Here is a 26363-nt window from a genome sequence, read left to right on the forward strand (position 1 = left end):
CTCAGTTTGGCATTCACAGAAGACACTAACTCATTTGGTACTCACAGTAGGCAAGGTTGATATAGCATTCCCCGGTGAGACCTAGTAAACAGTGCATACGCCAGCTCAGTAGGTGAGCTGAAAGGGAGAGCACAGAAGGCATTTACTCATTTTGGTATTCACAGAAGGCACTTACTCAGTTTGGCATTCAAAGAAGGCACTAACTCATTTGGTACTCACAGAAGGCAAGGTTGATATTGCATTCCCCGGTGAGACCTAATAAACAGTGCATACGCCAGCTCAGTAGATGAGCTGAAAGGGAGAGCACAGAAGGCACTTACTCATTTTGGTATTCACAGAAGGCACTTACTCAGTTTGGCATTCAAAGAAGGCACTAACTCATTTGGTACTCACAGAAGGCAAGGTTGATATAGCATTCCCCGGTGAGACCTAATAAACAGTGCATACGCCAGCTCAGTAGATGAGCTGAAAGGGAGAGCACAGAAGGCACTTACTCCGTTTGGCATTCACAGAAGGCACTTACTCATTTGGTACTCACAGAAGGCAAGGTTGATATAGCATTCCCCGGTGAGACCTAATAAACAGTGCATACGCCAGCCCAGTAGATGAGCTGAAAGGGAGAGCACAGAAGGCCCTTACTCATTTTGGTATTCACAGAAGGCACTTACTCAGTTTGGCATTCACAGAAGGCACTAACTCATTTGGTACTCACAGAAGGCAAGGTTGATATAGCATTCCCCGGTGAGACCTAATAAACAGTGCATACGTCAGCTCAGTAGATGAGCTGAAAGGGAGAGCACAGAAGGCACTTACTCAGTTTGGCATTCACAGAAGGCACTTACTCAGTTTGGCATTCACAGAAGGCACTAACTCATTTGGCACTCACAGAAGGCAAGGTTGATATAGCATTCCCCGGTGAGACCTAATAAACAGTGCATACGCCAGCTCAGTAGATGAGCTGAAAGGGAGAGCACAGAAGGCACTTACTCATTTTGGTATTCACAGAAGGCACTTACTCAGTTTGGCATTCACAGAAGGCACTAACTCATTTGGTACTCACAGAAGGCAAGGTTGATATAGCATTCCCCGGTGAGACCTAATAAACAGTGCATACGTCAGCTCAGTAGATGAGCTGAAAGGGAGAGCACAGAAGGCACTTACTCAGTTTGGCATTCACAGAAGGCACTTACTCAGTTTGGCATTCACAGAAGGCACTAACTCATTTGGTAATCACAGAAGGCAATTTTGATATAGCATTTCCCGGTGAGACCTAGTAAACAGTGCATACGCCAGCCCAGTAGATGAGCTGAAAGGGAGAGCACAGAAGGCACTTACTCATTTTGGTATTCACAGAAGGCACTTACTCAGTTTGGCATTCACAGAAGGCACTAACTCATTTGGTACTCACAGAAGGCAAGGTTGATATAGCATTCCCCGGTGAGACCTAATAAACAGTGCATACGCCAGCTCAGTAGTTGATCTGAAAGGGAGAGCACAGAAGGCACTTACTCATTTTGGTATTCACAGAAGACACTTACTCAGTTTGGCATTCACAGAAGGCACTAACTCATTTGGTACTCACAGAAGGCAAGGTTGATATAGCATTCCCCGGTGAGACCTAATAAACAGTGCATACGCCAGCTCAGTAGATGAGCTGAAAGGGAGAGCACAGAAGGCACTTACTCATTTTGGTATTCACAGAAGGCACTTACTCAGTTTGGCATTCACAGAAGGCACTAACTCATTTGGTACTCACAGAAGGCAAGGTTGATATAGCATTCCCTGGTGAGACCTAATAAACAGTGCATACGCCAGCTCAGTAGTTGAGCTGAAAGGGAGAGCACAGAAGGCACTTACTCATTTTGGTATTCACAGAAGACACTTACTCAGTTTGGCATTCACAGAAGGCAGTAACTCATTTGGTACTCACAGTAGGCAAGGTTGATATAGCATTCCCCGGTGAGACCTAGTAAACAGTGCATACGCCAGCTCAGTAGGTGAGCTGAAAGGGAGAGCACAGAAGGCACTTACTCATTTTGGTATTCACAGAAGACACTTACTCAGTTTGGCATTCACAGAAGGCACTAACTCATTTGGTACTCACAGTAGGCAAGGTTGATATAGCATTCCCCGGTGAGACCTAATAAACAGTGCATACGCCAGCTCAGTAGTTGATCTGAAAGGGAGAGCACAGAAGGCACTTACTCATTTTGGTATTCACAGAAGACACTTACTCAGTTTGGCATTCACAGAAGACACTAACTCATTTGGTACTCACAGTAGGCAAGGTTGATATAGCATTCCCCGGTGAGACCTAGTAAACAGTGCATACGCCAGCTCAGTAGGTGAGCTGAAAGGGAGAGCACAGAAGGCATTTACTCATTTTGGTATTCACAGAAGGCACTTACTCAGTTTGGCATTCAAAGAAGGCACTAACTCATTTGGTACTCACAGAAGGCAAGGTTGATATTGCATTCCCCGGTGAGACCTAATAAACAGTGCATACGCCAGCTCAGTAGATGAGCTGAAAGGGAGAGCACAGAAGGCACTTACTCATTTTGGTATTCACAGAAGGCACTTACTCAGTTTGGCATTCAAAGAAGGCACTAACTCATTTGGTACTCACAGAAGGCAAGGTTGATATAGCATTCCCCGGTGAGACCTAATAAACAGTGCATACGCCAGCTCAGTAGATGAGCTGAAAGGGAGAGCACAGAAGGCACTTACTCCGTTTGGCATTCACAGAAGGCACTTACTCATTTGGTACTCACAGAAGGCAAGGTTGATATAGCATTCCCCGGTGAGACCTAATAAACAGTGCATACGCCAGCCCAGTAGATGAGCTGAAAGGGAGAGCACAGAAGGCCCTTACTCATTTTGGTATTCACAGAAGGCACTTACTCAGTTTGGCATTCACAGAAGGCACTAACTCATTTGGTACTCACAGAAGGCAAGGTTGATATAGCATTCCCCGGTGAGACCTAATAAACAGTGCATACGCCAGCCCAGTAGATGAGCTGAAAGGGAGAGCACAGAAGGCCCTTACTCATTTTGGTATTCACAGAAGGCACTTACTCAGTTTGGCATTCACAGAAGGCACTTACTCATTTTGGTATTCACAGAAGGCAAGGTTGATATAGCATTCCCCGGTGAGACCTAATAAACAGTGCATACGTCAGCTCAGTAGATGAGCTGAAAGGGAGAGCACAGAAGGCACTTACTCAGTTTGGCATTCACAGAAGGCACTTACTAATTTTGGCATTCACAGAAGGCACTAACTCATTTGGTACTCACAGAAGGCAAGGTTGATATAGCATTCCCCGGTGAGACCTAATAAACAGTGCATACGTCAGCTCAGTAGATGAGCTGAAAGGGAGAGCACAGAAGGCACTTACTCAGTTTGGCATTCACAGAAGGCACTTACTCAGTTTGGCATTCACAGAAGGCACTAACTCATTTGGTAATCACAGAAGGCAAGGTTGATATAGCATTCCCCGGTGAGACCTAGTAAACAGTGCATACGCCAGCTCAGTAGATGAGCTGAAAGGGAGAGCACAGAAGGCACTTACTCATTTTGGTATTCACAGAAGGCACTTACTCAGTTTGGCATTCACAGAAGGCACTAACTCATTTGGTACTCACAGAAGGCAAGGTTGATATAGCATTCCCCGGTGAGACCTAATAAACAGTGCATACGTCAGCTCAGTAGATGAGCTGAAAGGGAGAGCACAGAAGGCACTTACTCAGTTTGGCATTCACAGAAGGCACTTACTCAGTTTGGCATTCACAGAAGGCACTAACTCATTTGGCACTCACAGAAGGCAAGGTTGATATAGCATTCCCCGGTGAGACCTAATAAACAGTGCATACGCCAGCTCAGTAGATGAGCTGAAAGGGAGAGCACAGAAGGCACTTACTCATTTTGGTATTCACAGAAGGCACTTACTCAGTTTGGCATTCACAGAAGGCACTAACTCATTTGGTACTCACAGAAGGCAAGGTTGATATAGCATTCCCCGGTGAGACCTAATAAACAGTGCATACGTCAGCTCAGTAGATGAGCTGAAAGGGAGAGCACAGAAGGCACTTACTCAGTTTGGCATTCACAGAAGGCACTTACTCAGTTTGGCATTCACAGAAGGCACTAACTCATTTGGTAATCACAGAAGGCAATTTTGATATAGCATTCCCCGGTGAGACCTAGTAAACAGTGCATACGCCAGCCCAGTAGATGAGCTGAAAGGGAGAGCACAGAAGGCACTTACTCATTTTGGTATTCACAGAAGGCACTTACTCAGTTTGGCATTCACAGAAGGCACTAACTCATTTGGTACTCACAGAAGGCAAGGTTGATATAGCATTCCCCGGTGAGACCTAATAAACAGTGCATACGCCAGCTCAGTAGTTGATCTGAAAGGGAGAGCACAGAAGGCACTTACTCATTTTGGTATTCACAGAAGACACTTACTCAGTTTGGCATTCACAGAAGGCACTAACTCATTTGGTACTCACAGAAGGCAAGGTTGATATAGCATTCCCCGGTAAGACCTAATAAACAGTGCATACGCCAGCTCAGTAGATGAGCTGAAAGGGAGAGCACAGAAGGCACTTACTCATTTTGGTATTCACAGAAGGCACTTACTCAGTTTGGCATTCACAGAAGGCACTAACTCATTTGGTACTCACAGAAGGCAAGGTTGATATAGCATTCCCTGGTGAGACCTAATAAACAGTGCATACGCCAGCTCAGTAGTTGAGCTGAAAGGGAGAGCACAGAAGGCACTTACTCATTTTGGTATTCACAGAAGGCACTTACTCAGTTTGGCATTCACAGAAGGCACTAACTCATTTGGTACTCACAGAAGGCAAGGTTGATATAGCATTCCCCGGTGAGACCTAATAAACAGTGCATACGTCAGCTCCGTAGTTGAGCTGAAAGGGAGAGCACAGAAGGCATTTACTCATTTTGGTATTCACAGAAGGCACTTACTCAGTTTGGCATTCACAGAAGGCACTAACTCATTTGGTACTCACAGAAGGCAAGGTTGATATAGCATTCCCCGGTGAGACCTAATAAACAGTGCATACGTCAGCTCAGTAGTTGATCTGAAAGGGAGAGCACAAAAGGCACTTACTCATTTTGGTATTCACAGAAGGCACTTACTCAGTTTGGCATTCACAGAAGGCACTTACTCATTTTGGTATTCACAGAAGGCAAGGTTGATATAGCATTCCCCGGTGAGACCTAATAAACAGTGCATACGCCAGCCCAGTAGATGAGCTGAAAGGGAGAGCACAGAAGGCACTTACTCATTTTTGTATTCACAGAAGGCACTTACTCAGTTTGGCATTCACAGAAGGCCCTAACTCATTTGGTACTCACAGAAGGCAAGGTTGATATAGCATTCCCGGGTGAGACCTAATAAACAGTGCATACGCCAGCTCAGTAGTTGATCTGAAAGGGAGAGCACAGACGGCACTTACTCATTTTGGTATTCACAGAAGACACTTACTCAGTTTGGCATTCACAGAAGGCACTAACTCATTTGGTACTCACAGAAGGCAAGGTTGATATAGCATTCCCCGGTGAGACCTAATAAACAGTGCATACGCCAGCTCAGTAGTTGAGCTGAAAGGGAGAGCACAGAAGGCACTTACTCATTTTGGTATTCACAGAAGACACTTACTCAGTTTGGCATTCAAAGAAGGCACTAACTCATTTGGTACTCACAGAAGGCAAGGTTGATATAGCATTCCCCGGTGAGACCTAATAAACAGTGCATACGCCAGCTCAGTAGTTGAGCTGAAAGGGAGAGCACAGAAGGCACTTACTCATTTTGGTATTCACAGAAGACACTTACTCAGTTTGGCATTCACAGAAAGCACTAACTCATTTGGTACTCACAGAAGGCAAGGTTGATATAGCATTCCCCGGTGAGACCTAATAAACAGTGCATACGCCAGCTCAGTAGTTGATCTGAAAGGGAGAGCACAGAAGGCACTTACTCATTTTGGTATTCACAGAAGACACTTACTCAGTTTGGCATTCACAGAAGGCACTAACTCATTTGGTACTCACAGTAGGCAAGGTTGATATAGCATTCCCCGGTGAGACCTAGTAAACAGTGCATACGCCAGCTCAGTAGGTGAGCTGAAAGGGAGAGCACAGAAGGCACTTACTCATTTTGGTATTCACAGAAGACACTTACTCAGTTTGGCATTCACAGAAGGCACTAACTCATTTGGTACTCACAGTAGGCAAGGTTGATATAGCATTCCCCGGTGAGACCTAATAAACAGTGCATACGCCAGCTCAGTAGTTGATCTGAAAGGGAGAGCACAGAAGGCACTTACTCATTTTGGTATTCACAGAAGACACTTACTCAGTTTGGCATTCACAGAAGACACTAACTCATTTGGTACTCACAGTAGGCAAGGTTGATATAGCATTCCCCGGTGAGACCTAGTAAACAGTGCATACGCCAGCTCAGTAGGTGAGCTGAAAGGGAGAGCACAGAAGGCATTTACTCATTTTGGTATTCACAGAAGGCACTTACTCAGTTTGGCATTCAAAGAAGGCACTAACTCATTTGGTACTCACAGAAGGCAAGGTTGATATTGCATTCCCCGGTGAGACCTAATAAACAGTGCATACGCCAGCTCAGTAGATGAGCTGAAAGGGAGAGCACAGAAGGCACTTACTCATTTTGGTATTCACAGAAGGCACTTACTCAGTTTGGCATTCAAAGAAGGCACTAACTCATTTGGTACTCACAGAAGGCAAGGTTGATATAGCATTCCCCGGTGAGACCTAATAAACAGTGCATACGCCAGCTCAGTAGATGAGCTGAAAGGGAGAGCACAGAAGGCACTTACTCCGTTTGGCATTCACAGAAGGCACTTACTCATTTGGTACTCACAGAAGGCAAGGTTGATATAGCATTCCCCGGTGAGACCTAATAAACAGTGCATACGCCAGCCCAGTAGATGAGCTGAAAGGGAGAGCACAGAAGGCCCTTACTCATTTTGGTATTCACAGAAGGCACTTACTCAGTTTGGCATTCACAGAAGGCACTTACTCATTTTGGTATTCACAGAAGGCAAGGTTGATATAGCATTCCCCGGTGAGACCTAATAAACAGTGCATACGTCAGCTCAGTAGATGAGCTGAAAGGGAGAGCACAGAAGGCACTTACTCAGTTTGGCATTCACAGAAGGCACTTACTAATTTTGGCATTCACAGAAGGCACTAACTCATTTGGTACTCACAGAAGGCAAGGTTGATATAGCATTCCCCGGTGAGACCTAATAAACAGTGCATACGTCAGCTCAGTAGATGAGCTGAAAGGGAGAGCACAGAAGGCACTTACTCAGTTTGGCATTCACAGAAGGCACTTACTCAGTTTGGCATTCACAGAAGGCACTAACTCATTTGGTAATCACAGAAGGCAAGGTTGATATAGCATTCCCCGGTGAGACCTAGTAAACAGTGCATACGCCAGCTCAGTAGATGAGCTGAAAGGGAGAGCACAGAAGGCACTTACTCATTTTGGTATTCACAGAAGGCACTTACTCAGTTTGGCATTCACAGAAGGCACTAACTCATTTGGTACTCACAGAAGGCAAGGTTGATATAGCATTCCCCGGTGAGACCTAATAAACAGTGCATACGTCAGCTCAGTAGATGAGCTGAAAGGGAGAGCACAGAAGGCACTTACTCAGTTTGGCATTCACAGAAGGCACTTACTCAGTTTGGCATTCACAGAAGGCACTAACTCATTTGGCACTCACAGAAGGCAAGGTTGATATAGCATTCCCCGGTGAGACCTAATAAACAGTGCATACGCCAGCTCAGTAGATGAGCTGAAAGGGAGAGCACAGAAGGCACTTACTCATTTTGGTATTCACAGAAGGCACTTACTCAGTTTGGCATTCACAGAAGGCACTAACTCATTTGGTACTCACAGAAGGCAAGGTTGATATAGCATTCCCCGGTGAGACCTAATAAACAGTGCATACGTCAGCTCAGTAGATGAGCTGAAAGGGAGAGCACAGAAGGCACTTACTCAGTTTGGCATTCACAGAAGGCACTTACTCAGTTTGGCATTCACAGAAGGCACTAACTCATTTGGTAATCACAGAAGGCAAGGTTGATATAGCATTCCCCGGTGAGACCTAGTAAACAGTGCATACGCCAGCTCAGTAGATGAGCTGAAAGGGAGAGCACTACAACACATTAGCTCAACCAAAATACAGATTTAAGACATGAAAACTGTACTGCCTATTAGTAAGGCAGAACCAGGATGTGCACAACCCTTAACAATTTGCGCCATATTGGATTTTTCAAACGTGGCGTAAAAGGAACTCCAACACAGTATTATCCCAAATTAAGGGACGGTTCAAAAGAAAATATTTCAGAAAACATAGGATTCCATGGGCCAATGATGGTCTTATAAAACTGTATTTATAAGAAATGCTCTTAAATGGCCGCTCTGTCCTACTCCAGTTCTATTAGTATTCAGGGGCGGGCACCTGATTGAAGCATGGGTAGTGAATAAACGCTAGAGAGGGCCACTCACTAGATTAAACATTAACTTGAACACCATACAGCTGTTTGTACCTATATCTTAGTTATATTCAAACGTTTACTGGTATCTCAAAAAAATATATATATATTGTTAAGGTAACTAACCAGCTGTCAGTAGACCCCTCGAGAGGGTTTTGCCCAATTGAAAAGGGTCCAGTTCTTGTTGGCGTTAAAACACATCGTTAAGATACTAGTCAGTGCTAAAAGTTAAAAATAAGTGAATTTGTATCCCTAATACTTATGCAACGAAGAGAAATATATGCAAACATATTTGTGACCTAAAACATAGAGCACATTTGAACATGTATGTCTAGTGATTCTAGAATACCCTTCCTGCACAAAACACTATGCCTGGACAAACTTTAAAACTTTTCCCACTGTGGCTGTGTGTACAGTTCAGCACATGTGCAAAGTCGCAAATGTTTGAAGAAATAAAAGCCAGATTTCTCATTTTTACGCCTGCCACAAAGATGCGTTATGTTTTGGGGCAAATCACTATCTTCCACTGTTAGTAATTTGGTGCTTGAATCGAAAACCATGGGTGGTTGATGGGAGCACGCATGTTCCACCCACTGAACGACGCCTCGACGCAGAGTATTCAATGCCGCACAAAGTGTTTACATTACTTTAAGCCAATTTTTCCAGTACAGCCGGAAAGTAAATTCAAATAAACATTTTGCGCCGATTTGGAAAAGTATTGTATTATATTGTAATTGCATGTATATAGCGCTTACTACCCCTGACGAGGCTCAAAGCGCTTTTTCAGCGAGTAGCATGCTACTCCGGGGCCCATAAAGGATTAGTGTTGAATTAGTATAGTGAAATATGAAAGCAATTTAAGTGGTGGATAGGTTATTCAGTTATTTGGATTCAGAAGGATAGAAGAGGAAGATAGGTTTGTATTTATGTAGCGCTTGTTACCCCTGATGGGCTGTTGTAGCACTTTTTTGGGGGGGAGTAGCACGCTACTCCGGAAACCCATAAAGAATTAGTGGTGAATTAGTATGGTGAAATATGGAAGTAATTTGAGTGGTGGATATGTTAGCCAGTTATTTGGATTGAGAAGGGTTGGGGAGGGGAAGAAAAGGGAAAAAGGTTTGTATTTATATAGCGCTTGTAACCCTGATGGGGTGTTGAAGCTCTTTATTGGCGAGCAGCACGCTACTCTGAAACCCACAAAGGATCAGTGGTGAATTAGATCAGTGGAATATGAAATCTGAGAAGTGAACATGTTAGTCTGTTATTTTACTTGAAAAGGATAGTGGAGGGATAGAAGAGTGAAGGATTTAGATTTTTTTAGCTCATAGCAGTAGGAGGAGGCTTTTGGATGAGTAAAAAGGGGTTGTGTAGGGGAAGAGTCAGAGGTAAGAGTTTAGAAAGGTTTATTTTGGGGGCTCGGTATAGTAAAAGATGTGTCAGATGATGCAAGGGGGTAAAGTAGGGGAGAGTATAGAAAGGGTTATTTTGGGGGTCATAGTAGTGGTATGGGGTTTGGGCTAAATGAGAGAGTGGATTTAGAGGATATATTGATAGATGTATAGGATGAGTGATAGGGTAGTGCATTGGAAAGAGTAGTAGAAAGAAGTTTAAGATGAGTCACAATGTAGGCCTAGAAGATATATTGAGCGAAGTATAGGCTGAGAAATAGGGTAATGCATTGGAAATGCTAAATTAGAAGAAATTGATACATATATAGATCCATAAGTACATTGAAAGTATATAGATGAATAAAGGAAGTAAGTATATGTAGATTAAAGCTATTGATAAAGGCACAGGATGAGAAATAGGGTAGCGCATTGGATATGCTTTTTCAGGAGAAAAGTAACAGACACACAGATCCAAGTACATGGAAGGTACATAGATGCACAATGGAAGCAAGTACACGTAGACCAAAGACGCGCCAGATAAACTACGGTTTTCAGGTGTTATTGTACTTTTTTATTCGTTTTTAGTTTTTTTAAGCAACATAATTATTCTACATGTTCACACAAAGCAATACACAAAGATAGGTACATAACTATAGTATGTATTTATTTATTTATATTTTTATGGTAAAAGGAAATGCTTATATACAGAGGGATATGCTGTAAATTTCTGTTTGCATATGGTGCTTATGTGAGGCCAACCTGGTGCAAAATGTTAGTAAATCTACCCTAAGAATGATATTAAAGTACTGAATGTGTCGCTTGTCTGGTTCATGTGATGTATAGACGTAAACAGTCTTGATGCCTCCTGGTGGCACAGGGGTCAGAAAAGCTAAAGGGGCTGGGGTGGGGCAGCCCTTCTTGGACACCCCACCAGCCCTAGAGCACGGAGCCTTGTTACTAGAGAGTGGAGGCTTGCATCGCACCATCACCACCGTGCAGCAGGGCACACGCCCATGGGCGACTCTAGGGCGGTGCAACTGGTGCAGCCGCACCTGGTGCTGACCTCAGGAGGCACTGTGCTTCGAACTAATATGTTTACAAGCACCTGCTGCAGAGTTCTTTCTGTGTCCAGCAGTTTTCAGGCAACAATAAAAATGTAAAGATACCTCTGGTGATTAATGTTCCTGATGGACAGAGATTAAGCCTGTTGTCTAATGGAAGTTTCCACTCGTGATAAAGTAGCACAGAGGGCTAATGTGCCTGCTGCAAAGAACGTGTGGCACACAGATCACTGTACTCTATTGTACTGCTTTTGTCACAGAGATCCTTTTGTTACCTGAAGTTCAGATGTTTCAACCCTAAAATAGCACAGTGAGATATAAACTGTCATTACAGAGCTGCATGCAAACTGCTTGGCATAGGTTAGAATGTTATGCTACTTTCCTTATCCTAATGTTGTTAAAAAGGGTTAATTTGAGTAGAAATACATTCTTATTAGTAAAGCCAACCACATGGTTTGTTTGTTATTTGAGTTTGTGCTTGTCCAAAGCAAATACTCCTAAAATGCACTGTCTGCTAGAATCGGTGACCACTTCTACACCCTGTAATCCCCACTGGTGTATGTAACATTCCCTAAAGAGTGGTTTACCACGTATGAATCACTAGCTCTGCATAATGGTGGGTGATGTTAAGTGCTCTGACACCCTACTCTGGTATGAGTATTGTATTGTATTGTATTGTAATTGCATTAATATAGCGCTTACTACCCCATATGAGGCGTCGAAGCGCTTTTTCGACGAGTAGCACGCTACTCCGGGACCCATAGAGGATTAGTGTTGAATTAGTATAGTGAAAAACATGCAAGTACATTTTAAGTGGTGGATAGGTTAGTCAGTTTTTTAGGTTTTGACTAGCGATGCATGCGTACGAAGTACGCATGCGCTAGCAAAATCTAATGATATCCTCTAATCCTCTATGTGGGGTCGGGTATCTGCCCCCTCCTCCCATTGGCTAGCTCCATAAATGGAGGCTAGCCATTGGGAGCCGGATCTGTCCGTCAAAGGCCGGACCAGATTCGGGGGCGTTCCCGACATTTTTTCCCTCTCCGCCTCTGCGATGTCGTCATCGCGGCGGTGGGCGGAGTTTTATTTTTTTTTATTTTGTTTATTTCTCCCATTAAGCAGCCGACCGCCGCTGGAGGAAGTCGAGGTGAGTGCTGCCGTTCCCTCCCCCCTCCCGCTGTCCGTGAGCCCCCCCCCCCCCGTGTCTCATGTCGTCTGTGCCGTTCCGCCCCCCTACCCCTACAGCGCGAACTCGCCCCGAAGCTATCCGGGCGCTTTACATGAGCACCGGTTGTGTTGCAGACGGTCACATTCATTTCTGGGCAGGGGGAGATGAAGTGGTTTGCCCAGAATCACAGGATGCTTCCTCCTCCCGCTAGACTCGATCCGGTTCCCAGACGCGTAGCTAGGGGGGGGCGAGGGGGGCGGTCCGGGCGGTCCGCCCCAGGCGGCACCATTTTTGAGGCGGCCGCGCGGCACTGAGACCCGTTTACCGTTCCGCTTGTAATTTATTTTGGGACTGGGAAAAGTTGTTGTCAACAGTTGTCCCAACTACTCCCAATCCCAAAAAAATTATTAGGGCGTCCGCAACGGGCCTCCAGTGCCGCGGTACGCATGAAAGTGAAGCACTTCAGGTTTCAGAAGAGAAAGGCTGTCCCCTGCCTCGCACTGTTTGAAACTCGCACTCATTGCATTGGACATTTGGCCAGCCCTCCCCTCGCATCGCGATAGGTGTGACGCATTACGTGCTCACCACTACGCTCCCGGGCTCGCCTCTCGTCGTCACTGTCGTGAGGAAAGAGTCAATTCAGGCCTGGTGGTACCGGCGGGCAGTGCTGAGCGCTTTTAATTATACACTTGAAGAAGAGGTGAGAGAAGAGACTGCATATAATTTAATTACCTACACCGTGTCATTGTGAGTGTGACGTTAGGGGTGAGCACTCTGTGGGCCCGCTCAATTGCAATTGCGGCTGCTTAGGGTCCCCAGACTCCCCACGACCCATAATGTGTGGTTAAGGTAGAGCTGTGGTATTACCACTGGTGAGTGAAAGCAGCTTTCTCGGTGCATTTTGGGAGGAGAGGTCGCATACGAGGGCGAGCAGTGCAGACTCAAACATGTTAGCAGAGTAACACTCCCCCACAACTACTGGGGCAAGAATAAACGTGGGTGTATACCACCAAATTTAATCCCAGATGTCAACTTCAAGTTCTGCCCACAGCACGAATGAGAGTATAAATCATCTACTGTAGCGCCGCGCCGTGCATTGCCTTGCACCAATCCTGGGAGAAGTCATTAGTGAGGCGTCGGGGGAGAGTCGTACTTCACATGAGGGAATCTGCGCATCTGAAGACCAGCTTCTGACGCAGTTTGTTGTTATGCGCGCGGGGTCCCGCTCTCATGGCGTGCAGTAACTCTAATTTGTCAGCTGGCTCACGGGCGTGAGCTGCGTTAAGACGACAGCCTGTTCTTAATGTGCGCAGGTGGTGGGCATCAGGCAACTTACTTATCATCATCAGACTTTGACGTTGAGCAAGCGACAGATAGACAGAAAAGACACTAGAGAAGGAAGTGAGTGAACCAGTGACAACGAGAGAAAGCAGGGATAAAAGGCATGAAGTGAAGAGATGTGAAAGAAAGAGCCTCGAGATAGTATCTAAACTTGGCAACCTTAGTTTTCCCCAGCCCCAGTATTCAAAGAGTGTTGGTAGAGGGCCCTTGATAAACCCTTTGGACCTCACTTATTGCTGTATCTGTTTCCATTATGTTTTGGATGGCGCAATACCTCTGTGAGTATGCATGGAACTTGCTTAATTGTGCAGTGGAAAGCTCTGTTTTTTAGACTTCAGTATCCACATCTTGACAATAACCAGGGCCACTGGAATTGTGCGGTTGCTTGCAGCGCCTTTCGCATAATGATAGATTTGCCGGATTTACCCCATAATTCACCATCTGCTGCATAATCAGCAGATTATAACAAAGAAATAGTTTCTAGCTCAAATGGTTAACGTTACTAAAAACGCAGCACCACGTGTTGCCGCTTGAAGAGGAGAGGGCCCTTTTGCAAAGTTTGACTAATCACCTTTCTGTGGCTTATTGCTATATTTGAGTGTTACACTGGAACTAACGAGGTGCAACTAACGTCTAGACAGTATGAAGTGTAAAAATATTGAAGTTATTCTAAACAAAATGTGCTGCAGCCTGCATTACGGCACACAATTTGCTTTTTCTTGCCTCATAATTTACCCCACTCAGCCGCATAATTTGGCCCTCAACCGCCCGCGTAATTCCAGTACAATATAGTAATAAATAATAGAAAGGTGACCAATAAACCTTTTCCCCGCCCCCTGGTTCCCCTGCCCCCTGGCTGTGCTTGCTTCCCTGCCCCCTGGCTGTGCTTGCTTCCCTGCCCCCTGGCTGTGCTTGCTTCCCTGCCCCCTCGCTGTGCTCTGGGTGTGTGTCAGTCACATCTTGGATCAGCCACAGGAGTATTTTTGTTTCATCTTCTGTATGAGGGACTATTAGATTAAGCTATTGACATTGTAAATGACAATGCCATTTATTTATCTGTTTTCAAAAACAACACATAAATAAACAATTTGTCATTTACAATGCTAATAGCTCTAACTTTGGCAAAGGCAAAACCTTTGCATTGTAAATGCTTGTTTTAGAATTGGAATGATAGCAGAAGGATAGAAGAGGGAAAAAGGTTTGCATTTATATAGCGCCTGTTACCCCTGATAGGTGTTGAAGCGCTTTTCTGGCGAGTAGCACGCTATTCTGGAACCCATAAAGGATTAGTGTTGAAAATTAATATAGTGAAATATGAAGTAATTTGAGTGGCGGATATGTTATTCAGTTATTTGGGTAGAGAAGGGTAGGTGGCGGATAGAAGAGGGAAAGAGGTTTGTATTTATATAGCGCTTGCTACCCCTGATGGGATTTTGAAGGGGCTGTGGAGAGGTGGGGGCACGTGGTGAGGGTGGCAGTGAGGGAATTCGTGGAGAAGGAAGTCTGGGGGGGTGGGGGCGCTTCAGAGATTGTGGCCCCGGGCTCGAGCCAGCGCTGGGCGCGCTCTCACCAGGGCAGAGTTCAACGTACACTTTGTGTAGATGGAGCAGCGTGTGAAAGGAAGCTCCTGTTGACAAGTGTGGGGGGGAGAGGTGTGGGGGAGGGGGCAGGGCCATTGTGAGCGCTAAGCCCCTCGGAAGGCTGAGAGGCGCTAGCCCGGAGAGTGGCCCGTATGGAGGGCTGCGCCCCATTGTGCGCGCGGGCATGATGTATGCAGCGCCTCAATGCCAATGCAAAGGCCTCGGGCTGCTGCCTCGCTTCCCATGAACCCCCAACACTGGCACCAGCGAGGGAGGGGCTGGGGGGGCGTCGATCACATTCAAAGGCCCTTTTAGGATGCAGGGCGCGCCGCGGACCCGCAGCTGCGCCGCACAATGTTGACCAACAAGGGCCCCGAGCCAGAGTGAAGTGAACCCCCAGAGGGCGGACAAAGAGCCCGGATGAAGGGCCCTGGCACGCACCCCGGAGGGATGGGGCAAAGCGTGCCCCCCCTGGGCCAGTGTCTAGAGCGCTTCGAAGAACAAGGGCCGGAAGCTACCGGAGTCAGGGCTCACAGGGGGCTTTAAAGGGACTGGTGCAAACTCTGAGTCTGCGCCAACATCCAACGTGACGCAATAGGTGCAAACTCTGCGCCAACATCCAACGTGACGCAATAGGTGCAAACTCTGCGCCAACATCCAACGTGACGCAATAGGTGCAAACTCTGCGCCAACATTCTCCTGACCGCAATAGGAGCAAACCCTGTGCAAACATTCCACGTGGCGCAATAGGAGCAAACCCACGCCAACATTCTATGTGACACAATAGGTGCAAACTCTGCGCCAACATTCTACGTGACACAAGAGAGGCAAACTCTGCGACAACATTCTATGGGGCGCAATAGGAGCAAACCCACGCCAACATTCTATGTGACACAATAGGTGCAAACTCTGCGCCAACATTCTGAGTGATACAATAGGTGCAAACTCTGCGCCAACATTCTGAGTGATGCAATAGGTGCAAACTCTGCGCCAACATTCTGAGTGATGCAATAGGGGAAAACTCTGCGCCAACATTCTACATGACGCAATAGGGGCAAACTCTGCGCCAACATTCTACATGACGCAATAGGGGCAAACTCTGCGCCAACATTCTGAGTGATGCAATAGGTGCAAACTCTGCGCCAACATTCTGAGTGATGCAATAGGGGAAAACTCTGCGCCAACATTCTACATGATGCAATAGGGGCAAACTCTGCGCCAACATTCTACATGACGCAATAGGGGCAAACTCTGCGCCAACATTCTGAGTGATGCAATAGGTGCAAACTCTGCGCCAACATTCTGAGTGATGCAATAGGGGAAAACTCTGCGCCAACATTCTACATGACGCAATAGGGGCAAACTCTGCACCAACATTCTGAGTGATGCAATAGGTGCAAACTCTGCGCCAACATTCTGAGTGATGCAATAGGGGAAAACTCTGCGCCAACATTCTACATGACGCAATAGGGGCAAACTCTGCGCCAACATTCTACATGACGCAATAGGGGCAAACTCTGCGCCAACATTCTGAGTGATGCAATAGGGGCAAACTCTGCGCCAACATTCTATGTGACGCAATAGGGGCAAACTCTGCGCCAACATTCTATGGGACGCAATAGGTGCAAACTCTGCGCCAACATTCTGAGTGATGCAATAGGGGCAAACTCTGCGCCAACATTCTACGTGACGCAATAGGGGCAAACTCTGCGCCAACATTCTATGGGACGCAATAGGGGCAAACTCCGCACCAACATTCTACGTGACACAATAGGGGCAAACTCTGCGCCAACATTCTACGTGACACAAGAGAGGCAAACTCTGCGCCAACATTCTACGTGACACAATAGGGGCACACTCTGCGCCAACATTCTACGTGACGCAATAGGTGCAAACTCTGTGCCAACTTTCTCCTGCCCGCAATAGGAGCCAACCCTGCACAAACATTTTGCGTGATGTAATAGGTGCAAACTCAGCGCCAACAGTCTATCTGACAGATGATGACGCAGTAGGTGCAAGCACCAACATTCTACATGACACAATAAGTGAAAACTCTACTCCAACATTCTATGTGACGCAGCGGGCGTATCTCTTCTACGTAACTTGTTTGACAGAGCAATAGTGAAAGATATACATCTGGGCAAAGCCAGGGGGTTGAAATGCATTCAAATAATATGGGATCTGCACTTGTCAGAGAATAACCAAAAAGGTAGGACCAGGGGCCCTGCCCATTAAAGCAAAAAGCGAGAGATGAGGAGACCAGACTCTACCCTGGCCTAAAAAAGAGAGGTCTGAAAATTCAGAGTGGTGCCCCGTGAAAGCACACTATGTGGCAAGACAATGCAAACTATCCGGTTTGAAGGAATGCTGAACATTGTCAAACATTCACCCCCAGTCACAGATCTGGGGTGAATCCATCGTTATTTTCCTGACCACGCCACCCCAGTTCAGACATGGCTATATGCAAATCAGTCTGACCCTGTGCCTCATGGGAACAGTCCAGCCCGAACTGCCAAGCCATGCCTTCCCTGGACCGGAAACAAGCTTCCGAGGACCGGTTTCTGGCATTCCAGCCGTCTTCAGCCCGGCTTGCTTGAATCCAGTGGCAAAGTGAGCAAGGGACTCACGTCTGAGCATACCCTGCCACACTTATGGCGGCCAAAGCGGTACAAAAGGGGGTAGTGATGGACGGAGCATCTGAACCAATCAAACACTCACACCCAGTCAAAAGATCTGGGTTTGATCCATCACCGTTCTTTAGCCCACTCTGCCACCCCAGTTCAGACATGGCTATATGCAAATCAGTCTGACCCTGTGCCTCATGGGAACAGTCCAGCCCGAACTGCCAAGCCATGCCTTCCCTGGACCGGAAACAAACTTCCGAGGACCGGTTTCTGGCATTCCAGCCGTCTTCAGCCCGGCTTGCTTGAATCCAGTGGCAAAGTGAGCAAGGGACTCACGTCTGAGCATACCCTGCCACACTTATGGCGGCCAAAGCGGTACAAAAGGGGGTAGTGATGGACGGAGCATCTGAACCAATCAAACACTCACACCCAGTCAAAAGATCTGGGTTTGATCCATCACCGTTCTTTAGCCCACTCTGCCACCCCAGTTCAGACATGGCTATATGCAAATCAGTCTGACCCTGTGCCTCATGGGAACAGTCCAGCCCGAACTGTCAAGCCATGCCTTCCCTGGACCGGAAACAAGCTTCCGAGGACCGGTTTCTGGCATTCCAGCCGTCTTCAGCCCGGCTTGCTTGAATCCAGTGGCAAAGTGAGCAAGGGACTCACGTCTGAGCATACCCTGCCACACTTATGGCGGCTAAAGCGGTACAAAAGGGGGTAGTGATGGACGGAGCATCTGAACCAATCAAACACTCACACCCAGTCAAAAGATCTGGGTTTGATCCATCACCGTTCTTTAGCCCACTCTGCCACCCCAGTTCAGACATGGCTATATGCAAATCAGTCTGACCCTGTGCCTCATGGGAACAGTCCAGCCCGAACTGCCAAGCCATGCCTTCCCTGGACCGGAAACAAGCTTCGGAGGACCGGTTTCTGGCATTCCAGCCGTCTTCAGCCCGGCTTGCTTGAATCCAGTGGCAAAGTGAGCAAGGGACTCACGTCTGAGCATACCCTGCCACACTTATGGCGGCCAAAGCGGTACAAAAGGGGGTAGTGATGGACGGAGCATCTGAACCAATCAAACACTCACACCCAGTCAAAAGATCTGGGTTTGATCCATCACCGTTCTTTAGCCCACTCTGCCACCCCAGTTCAGACATGGCTATATGCAAATCAGTCTGACCCTGTGCCTCATGGGAACAGTCCAGCCCGAACTGCCAAGCCATGCCTTCCCTGGACCGGAAACAAACTTCCGAGGACCGGTTTCTGGCATTCCAGCCGTCTTCAGCCCGGCTTGCTTGAATCCAGTGGCAAAGTGAGCAAGGGACTCACGTCTGAGCATACCCTGCCACACTTATGGCGGCCAAAGCGGTACAAAAGGGGGTAGTGATGGACGGAGCATCTGAACCAATCAAACACTCACACCCAGTCAAAAGATCTGGGTTTGATCCATCACCGTTCTTTAGCCCACTCTGCCACCCCAGTTCAGACATGGCTATATGCAAATCAGTCTGACCCTGTGCCTCATGGGAACAGTCCAGCCCGAACTGTCAAGCCATGCCTTCCCTGGACCGGAAACAAGCTTCCGAGGACCGGTTTCTGGCATTCCAGCCGTCTTCAGCCCGGCTTGCTTGAATCCAGTGGCAAAGTGAGCAAGGGACTCACGTCTGAGCATACCCTGCCACACTTATGGCGGCTAAAGCGGTACAAAAGGGGGTAGTGATGGACGGAGCATCTGAACCAATCAAACACTCACACCCAGTCAAAAGATCTGGGTTTGATCCATCACCGTTCTTTAGCCCACTCTGCCACCCCAGTTCAGACATGGCTATATGCAAATCAGTCTGACCCTGTGCCTCATGGGAACAGTCCAGCCCGAACTGCCAAGCCATGCCTTCCCTGGACCGGAAACAAGCTTCGGAGGACCGGTTTCTGGCATTCCAGCCGTCTTCAGCCCGGCTTGCTTGAATCCAGTGGCAAAGTGAGCAAGGGACTCACGTCTGAGCATACCCTGCCACACTTATGGCGGCCAAAGCGGTACAAAAGGGGGTAGTGATGGACGGAGCATCTGAACCAATCAAACACTCACACCCAGTCAAAAGATCTGGGTTTGATCCATCACCGTTCTTTAGCCCACTCTGCCACCCCAGTTCAGACATGGCTATATGCAAATCAGTCTGACCCTGTGCCTCATGGGAACAGTCCAGCCCGAACTGCCAAGCCATGCCTTCCCTGGACCGGAAACAAGCTTCGGAGGACCGGTTTCTGGCATTCCAGCCGTCTTCAGCCCGGCTTGCTTGAATCCAGTGGCAAAGTGAGCAAGGGACTCACGTCTGAGCATACCCTGCCACACTTATGGCGGCCAAAGCGGTACAAAAGGGGGTAGTGATGGACGGAGCATCTGAACCAATCAAACACTCACACCCAGTCAAAAGATCTGGGTTTGATCCATCACCGTTCTTTAGCCCACTCTGCCACCCCAGTTCAGACATGGCTATATGCAAATCAGTCTGACCCTGTGCCTCATGGGAACAGTCCAGCCCGAACTGCCAAGCCATGCCTTCCCTGGACCGGAAACAAGCTTCCGAGGACCGGTTTCTGGCATTCCAGCCGTCTTCAGCCCGGCTTGCTTGAATCCAGTGGCAAAGTGAGCAAGGGACTCACGTCTGAGCATACCCTGCCACACTTATGGCGGCCAAAGCGGTACAAAAGGGGGTAGTGATGGACGGAGCATCTGAACCAATCAAACACTCACACCCAGTCAAAAGATCTGGGTTTGATCCATCACCGTTCTTTAGCCCACTCTGCCACCCCAGTTCAGACATGGCTATATGCAAATCAGTCTGACCCTGTGCCTCATGGGAACAGTCCAGCCCGAACTGCCAAGCCATGCCTTCCCTGGACCGGAAACAAGCTTCCGAGGACCGGTTTCTGGCATTCCAGCCGTCTTCAGCCCGGCTTGCTTGAATCCAGTGGCAAAGTGAGCAAGGGACTCACGTCTGAGCATACCCTGCCACACTTGTGGTGGCCAAAAGCGGTACAAAAGGGGGTGGTGATGGACGGAGCATCTGAATCAATCAAACACTCACACCCAGTCAAAAGATCTGGGTTTGATCCATCACCGTTCTTTAGCCCACTCTGCCACCCCAGTTCAGACATGGCTATATGCAAATCAGTCTGACCCTGTGCCTCATGGGAACAGTCCAGCCCGAACTGCCAAGCCATGCCTTCCCTGGACCGGAAACAAGCTTCCGAGGACCGGTTTCTGGCATTCCAGCCGTCTTCAGCCCGGCTTGCTTGAATCCAGTGGCAAAGTGAGCAAGGGACTCACGTCTGAGCATACCCTGCCACACTTATGGCGGCCAAAGCGGTACAAAAGGGGGTAGTGATGGACGGAGCATCTGAACCAATCAAACACTCACACCCAGTCAAAAGATCTGGGTTTGATCCATCACCGTTCTTTAGCCCACTCTGCCACCCCAGTTCAGACATGGCTATATGCAAATCAGTCTGACCCTGTGCCTCATGGGAACAGTCCAGCCCGAACTGCCAAGCCATGCCTTCCCTGGACCGGAAACAAGCTTCCGAGGACCGGTTTCTGGCATTCCAGCCGTCTTCAGCCCGGCTTGCTTGAATCCAGTGGCAAAGTGAGCAAGGGACTCACGTATGAGCATACCCTGCCACACTTATGGCGGCCAAAGCGGTACAAAAGGGGGTAGTGATGGACGGAGCATCTGAACCAATCAAACACTCACACCCAGTCAAAAGATCTGGGTTTGATCCATCACCGTTCTTTAGCCCACTCTGCCACCCCAGTTCAGACATGGCTATATGCAAATCAGTCTGACCCTGTGCCTCATGGTAACAGTCCAGCCCGAACTGCCAAGCCATGCCTTCCCTGGACCGGAAACAAGCTTCCGAGGACCGGTTTCTGGCATTCCAGCCGTCTTCAGCCCGGCTTGCTTGAATCCAGTGGCAAAGTGAGCAAGGGACTCACGTCTGAGCATACCCTGCCACACTTATGGCGGCCAAAGCGGTACAAAAGGGGGTAGTGATGGACGGAGCATCTGAACCAATCAAACACTCACACCCAGTCAAAAGATCTGGGTTTGATCCATCACCGTTCTTTAGCCCACTCTGCCACCCCAGTTCAGACATGGCTATATGCAAATCAGTCTGACCCTGTGCCTCATGGGAACAGTCCAGCCCGAACTGCCAAGCCATGCCTTCCCTGGACCGGAAACAAGCTTCCGAGGACCGGTTTCTGGCATTCCAGCCGTCTTCAGCCCGGCTTGCTTGAATCCAGTGGCAAAGTGAGCAAGGGACTCACGTCTGAGCATACCCTGCCACACTTATGGCGGCCAAAGCGGTACAAAAGGGGGTAGTGATGGACGGAGCATCTGAACCAATCAAACACTCACACCCAGTCAAAAGATCTGGGTTTGATCCATCACCGTTCTTTAGCCCACTCTGCCACCCCAGTTCAGACATGGCTATATGCAAATCAGTCTGACCCTGTGCCTCATGGGAACAGTCCAGCCCGAACTGCCAAGCCATGCCTTCCCTGGACCGGAAACAAGCTTCCGAGGACCGGTTTCTGGCATTCCAGCCGTCTTCAGCCCGGCTTGCTTGAATCCAGTGGCAAAGTGAGCAAGGGACTCACGTCTGAGCATACCCTGCCACACTTGTGGTGGCCAAAAGCGGTACAAAAGGGGGTGGTGATGGACGGAGCATCTGAATCAATCAAACACTCACACCCAGTCAAAAGATCTGGGTTTGATCCATCACCGTTCTTTAGCCCACTCTGCCACCCCAGTTCAGACATGGCTATATGCAAATCAGTCTGACCCTGTGCCTCATGGGAACAGTCCAGCCCGAACTGCCAAGCCATGCCTTCCCTGGACCGGAAACAAGCTTCCGAGGACCGGTTTCTGGCATTCCAGCCGTCTTCAGCCCGGCTTGCTTGAATCCAGTGGCAAAGTGAGCAAGGGACTCACGTCTGAGCATACCCTGCCACACTTATGGCGGCCAAAGCGGTACAAAAGGGGGTAGTGATGGACGGAGCATCTGAACCAATCAAACACTCACACCCAGTCAAAAGATCTGGGTTTGATCCATCACCGTTCTTTAGCCCACTCTGCCACCCCAGTTCAGACATGGCTATATGCAAATCAGTCTGACCCTGTGCCTCATGGGAACAGTCCAGCCCGAACTGCCAAGCCATGCCTTCCCTGGACCGGAAACAAGCTTCCGAGGACCGGTTTCTGGCATTCCAGCCGTCTTCAGCCCGGCTTGCTTGAATCCAGTGGCAAAGTGAGCAAGGGAATGCTCAGACGTAAGTCCCAGGCACTCCACACCACTGGAATCAAGCTAGCCGGGCTGAAGAGAGGTGTTACCTCGAAACCGGGCCGGTCCTCGGATGCTTGTTTCCGTTCTGGGAAGGACATGGCTTTTGTAGTTCGGACTGGACTGTTCCCATGGGGCACAGGGTCAGCGCTGATTTGCATATCGCCATTGTCTAACCCAGGGTGGTGTGGAGTGGAAAAACGATGGATTTGGGCCCAGATCTTTGGACTGGGGTGAATGTGTGACATTGATCCACATTCTGTCCATCATTGTTGTGTTAACCATTATGGAGCACGAGCAGGATACAGGACTGTGTTCAATCTGCTGTTGAAGTATCTCCTGTCCTGGGTGTCGAGATACGAAGTCCTTGCATTGGCCTGCGCAGCGCGGGTGTCGAGGAGCCATCGAGATGGGTCAGTTGTCGGTGTCGAGATGCATCATGCTGGGTCAGTACTTAAGTAGCCGATAAACAGAAACTGTGATGCGTGGTCCTGCAACGAGATGCGTTTGTGTCAACGTCAGGAGCCTGCTGTGTTTCTGTATATCAGAATAGGAGGCCAGCCAACTAGCCCTTGGAGTCACTCTGGGGGCCTTCTTCCTTAGGCAGCAGGACAGCAGAGCAGTCTTTCTTACATGTAGAGCAGCAGTACAGCTGGGCAGCCCTTCTTGCAGCAGGGCAGCAGAGTTGTCCTGCTTTTGATTCTTCCAAAGGTCCAGAAGTGATCTGAAGAGTTGGGCCTGAGTGGTCCAATATTTATGCCTGGTGCCCAATATGACGTTGGATAAAGTTATAGAGTTTTCCCCGAACAGAAGAGTCTGGAATTTCCTGACTCCCTGCCCAGGCCGCAGATCGTCTAGGATCTCAATAGGCTAGTGTGAAGTTCTTTGAGTGTGAGCGAGGCCAGTGCCTTTGAAGGGCAAGTGTTAAAGGTGAAAGCTTTGCCCCTTGCGTTGGAAGAGAGCGCCCATCCTGCCAATATCTAGACCCTCTATTGCGATGCTGTCTGGGAGGAATGCACAAAGGCCAAATGTCCCAGGAAACATGTCGTAGGCACCAAATGGTTAGGACAAAACAATGACATTTCTAAAAGTGGCATGTTCAGAATTGTGATTTAATTCCTTCAACACCAAACATAAATGTCATACCTGTTCCCCTGCAAAAGTTAACACTCATTAAATATAATTAGGTAACCCAATGTATAGAATTTGATCACGGTTTAAGGAGTTTGACAGATTTTAAGATTTTCTAAAATTATTACAGCTACAAAGATCTTAAACATCATTATTTACTTGTTATTTTCTGTCCCAAAGGGAATGCCTCTAAAGAGTATCAGAAATGTGAAAAGGAACAAACACTGTGTCAGGCAGCTAGCTGGGTTTGCCTGACAGGATAAATTCATTCCCTCAAAAACAAGTAACAGTTGAATTTGTCTCAAATGTCCTTTCGGAATTCGCACAGTACAAGGGGCTAAGAAACTGATATGTTTAATAGAAACATGGCTAATCCTGATCATTTTAGGAAGCTTTAGCTCGCAAGGGGGTGATGCAAGAAATATCTGCAGAGCATTGTGTTAGTATTGTTAAACTAATGTGAACCACAATGTTTAACCATCAAAACATTATATCTTTATATCATTTACATTATTTACTAGGTGAAATGATTATGGGAACAACTTGATAATTTTTATTTACATATTTTATTTTTAGTTGTGGCAATTTTGAATGGTGTTATGATTTGTATCATGGTGAATTTGATTCAGATGACTGAAGTTAATTTTTCAAAATATTTTATTGAAAGCACAGAGTGTCTGGGGGGTAGCAGGAGCTAAGGGAACTGAGTGTCTTTTTGTGGTAAGAGGATGAATTGGATATTAGGTGGTGTAAGAAGCAGAATATATGATGTGGCAGGAGAAATTGGGGACAAAAATTACAGGATGCACAGGGTGGTGTGGGCCAGGAGTGTTGGACACAAAGAAGCACAGGAGGCAGGAAACAACCTGTGTCACAAATGTGGGTGCTAGAAGGCATGCACCTTTGGGACATTTTGGAAACTTGGGGGTATGAGATGCAGAGGAAGGTATGACATAGGAGGCTGAGTAATGGGGGATTTGTAGGAAGTAATGTAACAGAAGGATCACTCTTCATTTTGCTTGCAGGTTGAAGCCGAGGGTGAGTCCTTGGCCACCTTCTGTGGGAAGGAGAGCACCGACACTGAGCAAGCACCCGGACAGCAAGAGATCCTGTCCCCGGGCACCACCCTCAGCCTCACCTTCAGATCAGACTTTTCCAACGAAGAGCGGTTCACAGGTTTTGATGCGCACTACACTGCAGTGGGTAAGTAGCTACATCAATACCAAATATACGTAGTTCATAAAAGTATTGTGCAAACGGGAAATTCTTCTTGGTGCTACTGTACCAGTGTCTTGGAGCAGTATCAGATGATCCTAAAATGAATCGGTAGTAATAATGACGCAACACACCAATGTTGGGGCCCCGCGAGTGTCGCGCTGCGATCACTGCCAGTTCCGTGAGGTAACCTCACAACCGTACCACGACTTAGGTGCCGATTCCGATGTTGGACGGACATGAGTCCGTCCGACATCGGTCAGGAGCCGTAACTGACCGACCAGCTGTCGTCGGTTACGGCCCTGTTAGTACGATGCGACCAAACAGGGTTCGGTCTCACTCGTATACCTCACAATGCAAGCATGCATTCCAAGCAGAATGCATGCCTGCATTGTGTAGACCAGGGGTGCAGTTCTTCCCTGCACCCTGTGGCTGGCACCCCAAGGTGCCTGCCACCGGGTGCAGGGGTCAACAGAGGGGCACCATAGGCGCCCCCAGGCTGCCATTTGGTGGCCTCGCACCCATGGCGGCCCCCAGAGACAGTTTCTGACTGCCTTTTCGTGCCGGATACACCGGCATGAAAAGGCAGCGAAAAACTGCCATCGTACTCCCTCGTTCGTAAAGAGGCGACCGGGGGAGTACTGAAGGATTTCCGGATGGCAGACGGGCTCTCCGAGCCTGTCGTCGGCCGTCCGGAAATCCGAGTCGGATTCCATTCTGACCTAGACCATCGGAATGGCTCGGTCGGAAAGGAATCCGGCCGGCACTAACCGATGCGGTCAGAATCAACACCATAGTGCTGAGAAACACCCTGGTGACAACACTGTGAAGTAGGAAAAACACTTTACCTAAGTGTGAACAACAAGGCTGAATGAATATATAGAGACATGCGAACGACAGTGGCAGAATACCCTTGCGGATGATAGAGCATTCTACAAGT

The 26363-nt window shown here is 47.9% G+C and overlaps 1 protein-coding gene across 1 annotated transcript in view; it reads left to right on the forward strand.

The window, feature by feature from the left end:
- Positions 1-26363, forward strand: part of MASP1 (MBL associated serine protease 1) — a 459649-nt gene that overhangs the window by 114952 nt on the left and 318334 nt on the right. Inside the window, exon 3 of the mRNA XM_078666144.1 lies at positions 25234-25411. Coding sequence (XP_078522270.1) covers positions 25234-25411 — 178 coding nt within the window. The remainder of the gene's footprint in view (positions 1-25233; positions 25412-26363) is intronic.

The sequence above is a fragment of the Lissotriton helveticus genome, chromosome 11, assembly GCF_964261635.1.
Source record: "Lissotriton helveticus chromosome 11, aLisHel1.1, whole genome shotgun sequence".
Classification (NCBI taxonomy): domain Eukaryota; kingdom Metazoa; phylum Chordata; class Amphibia; order Caudata; family Salamandridae; genus Lissotriton; species Lissotriton helveticus.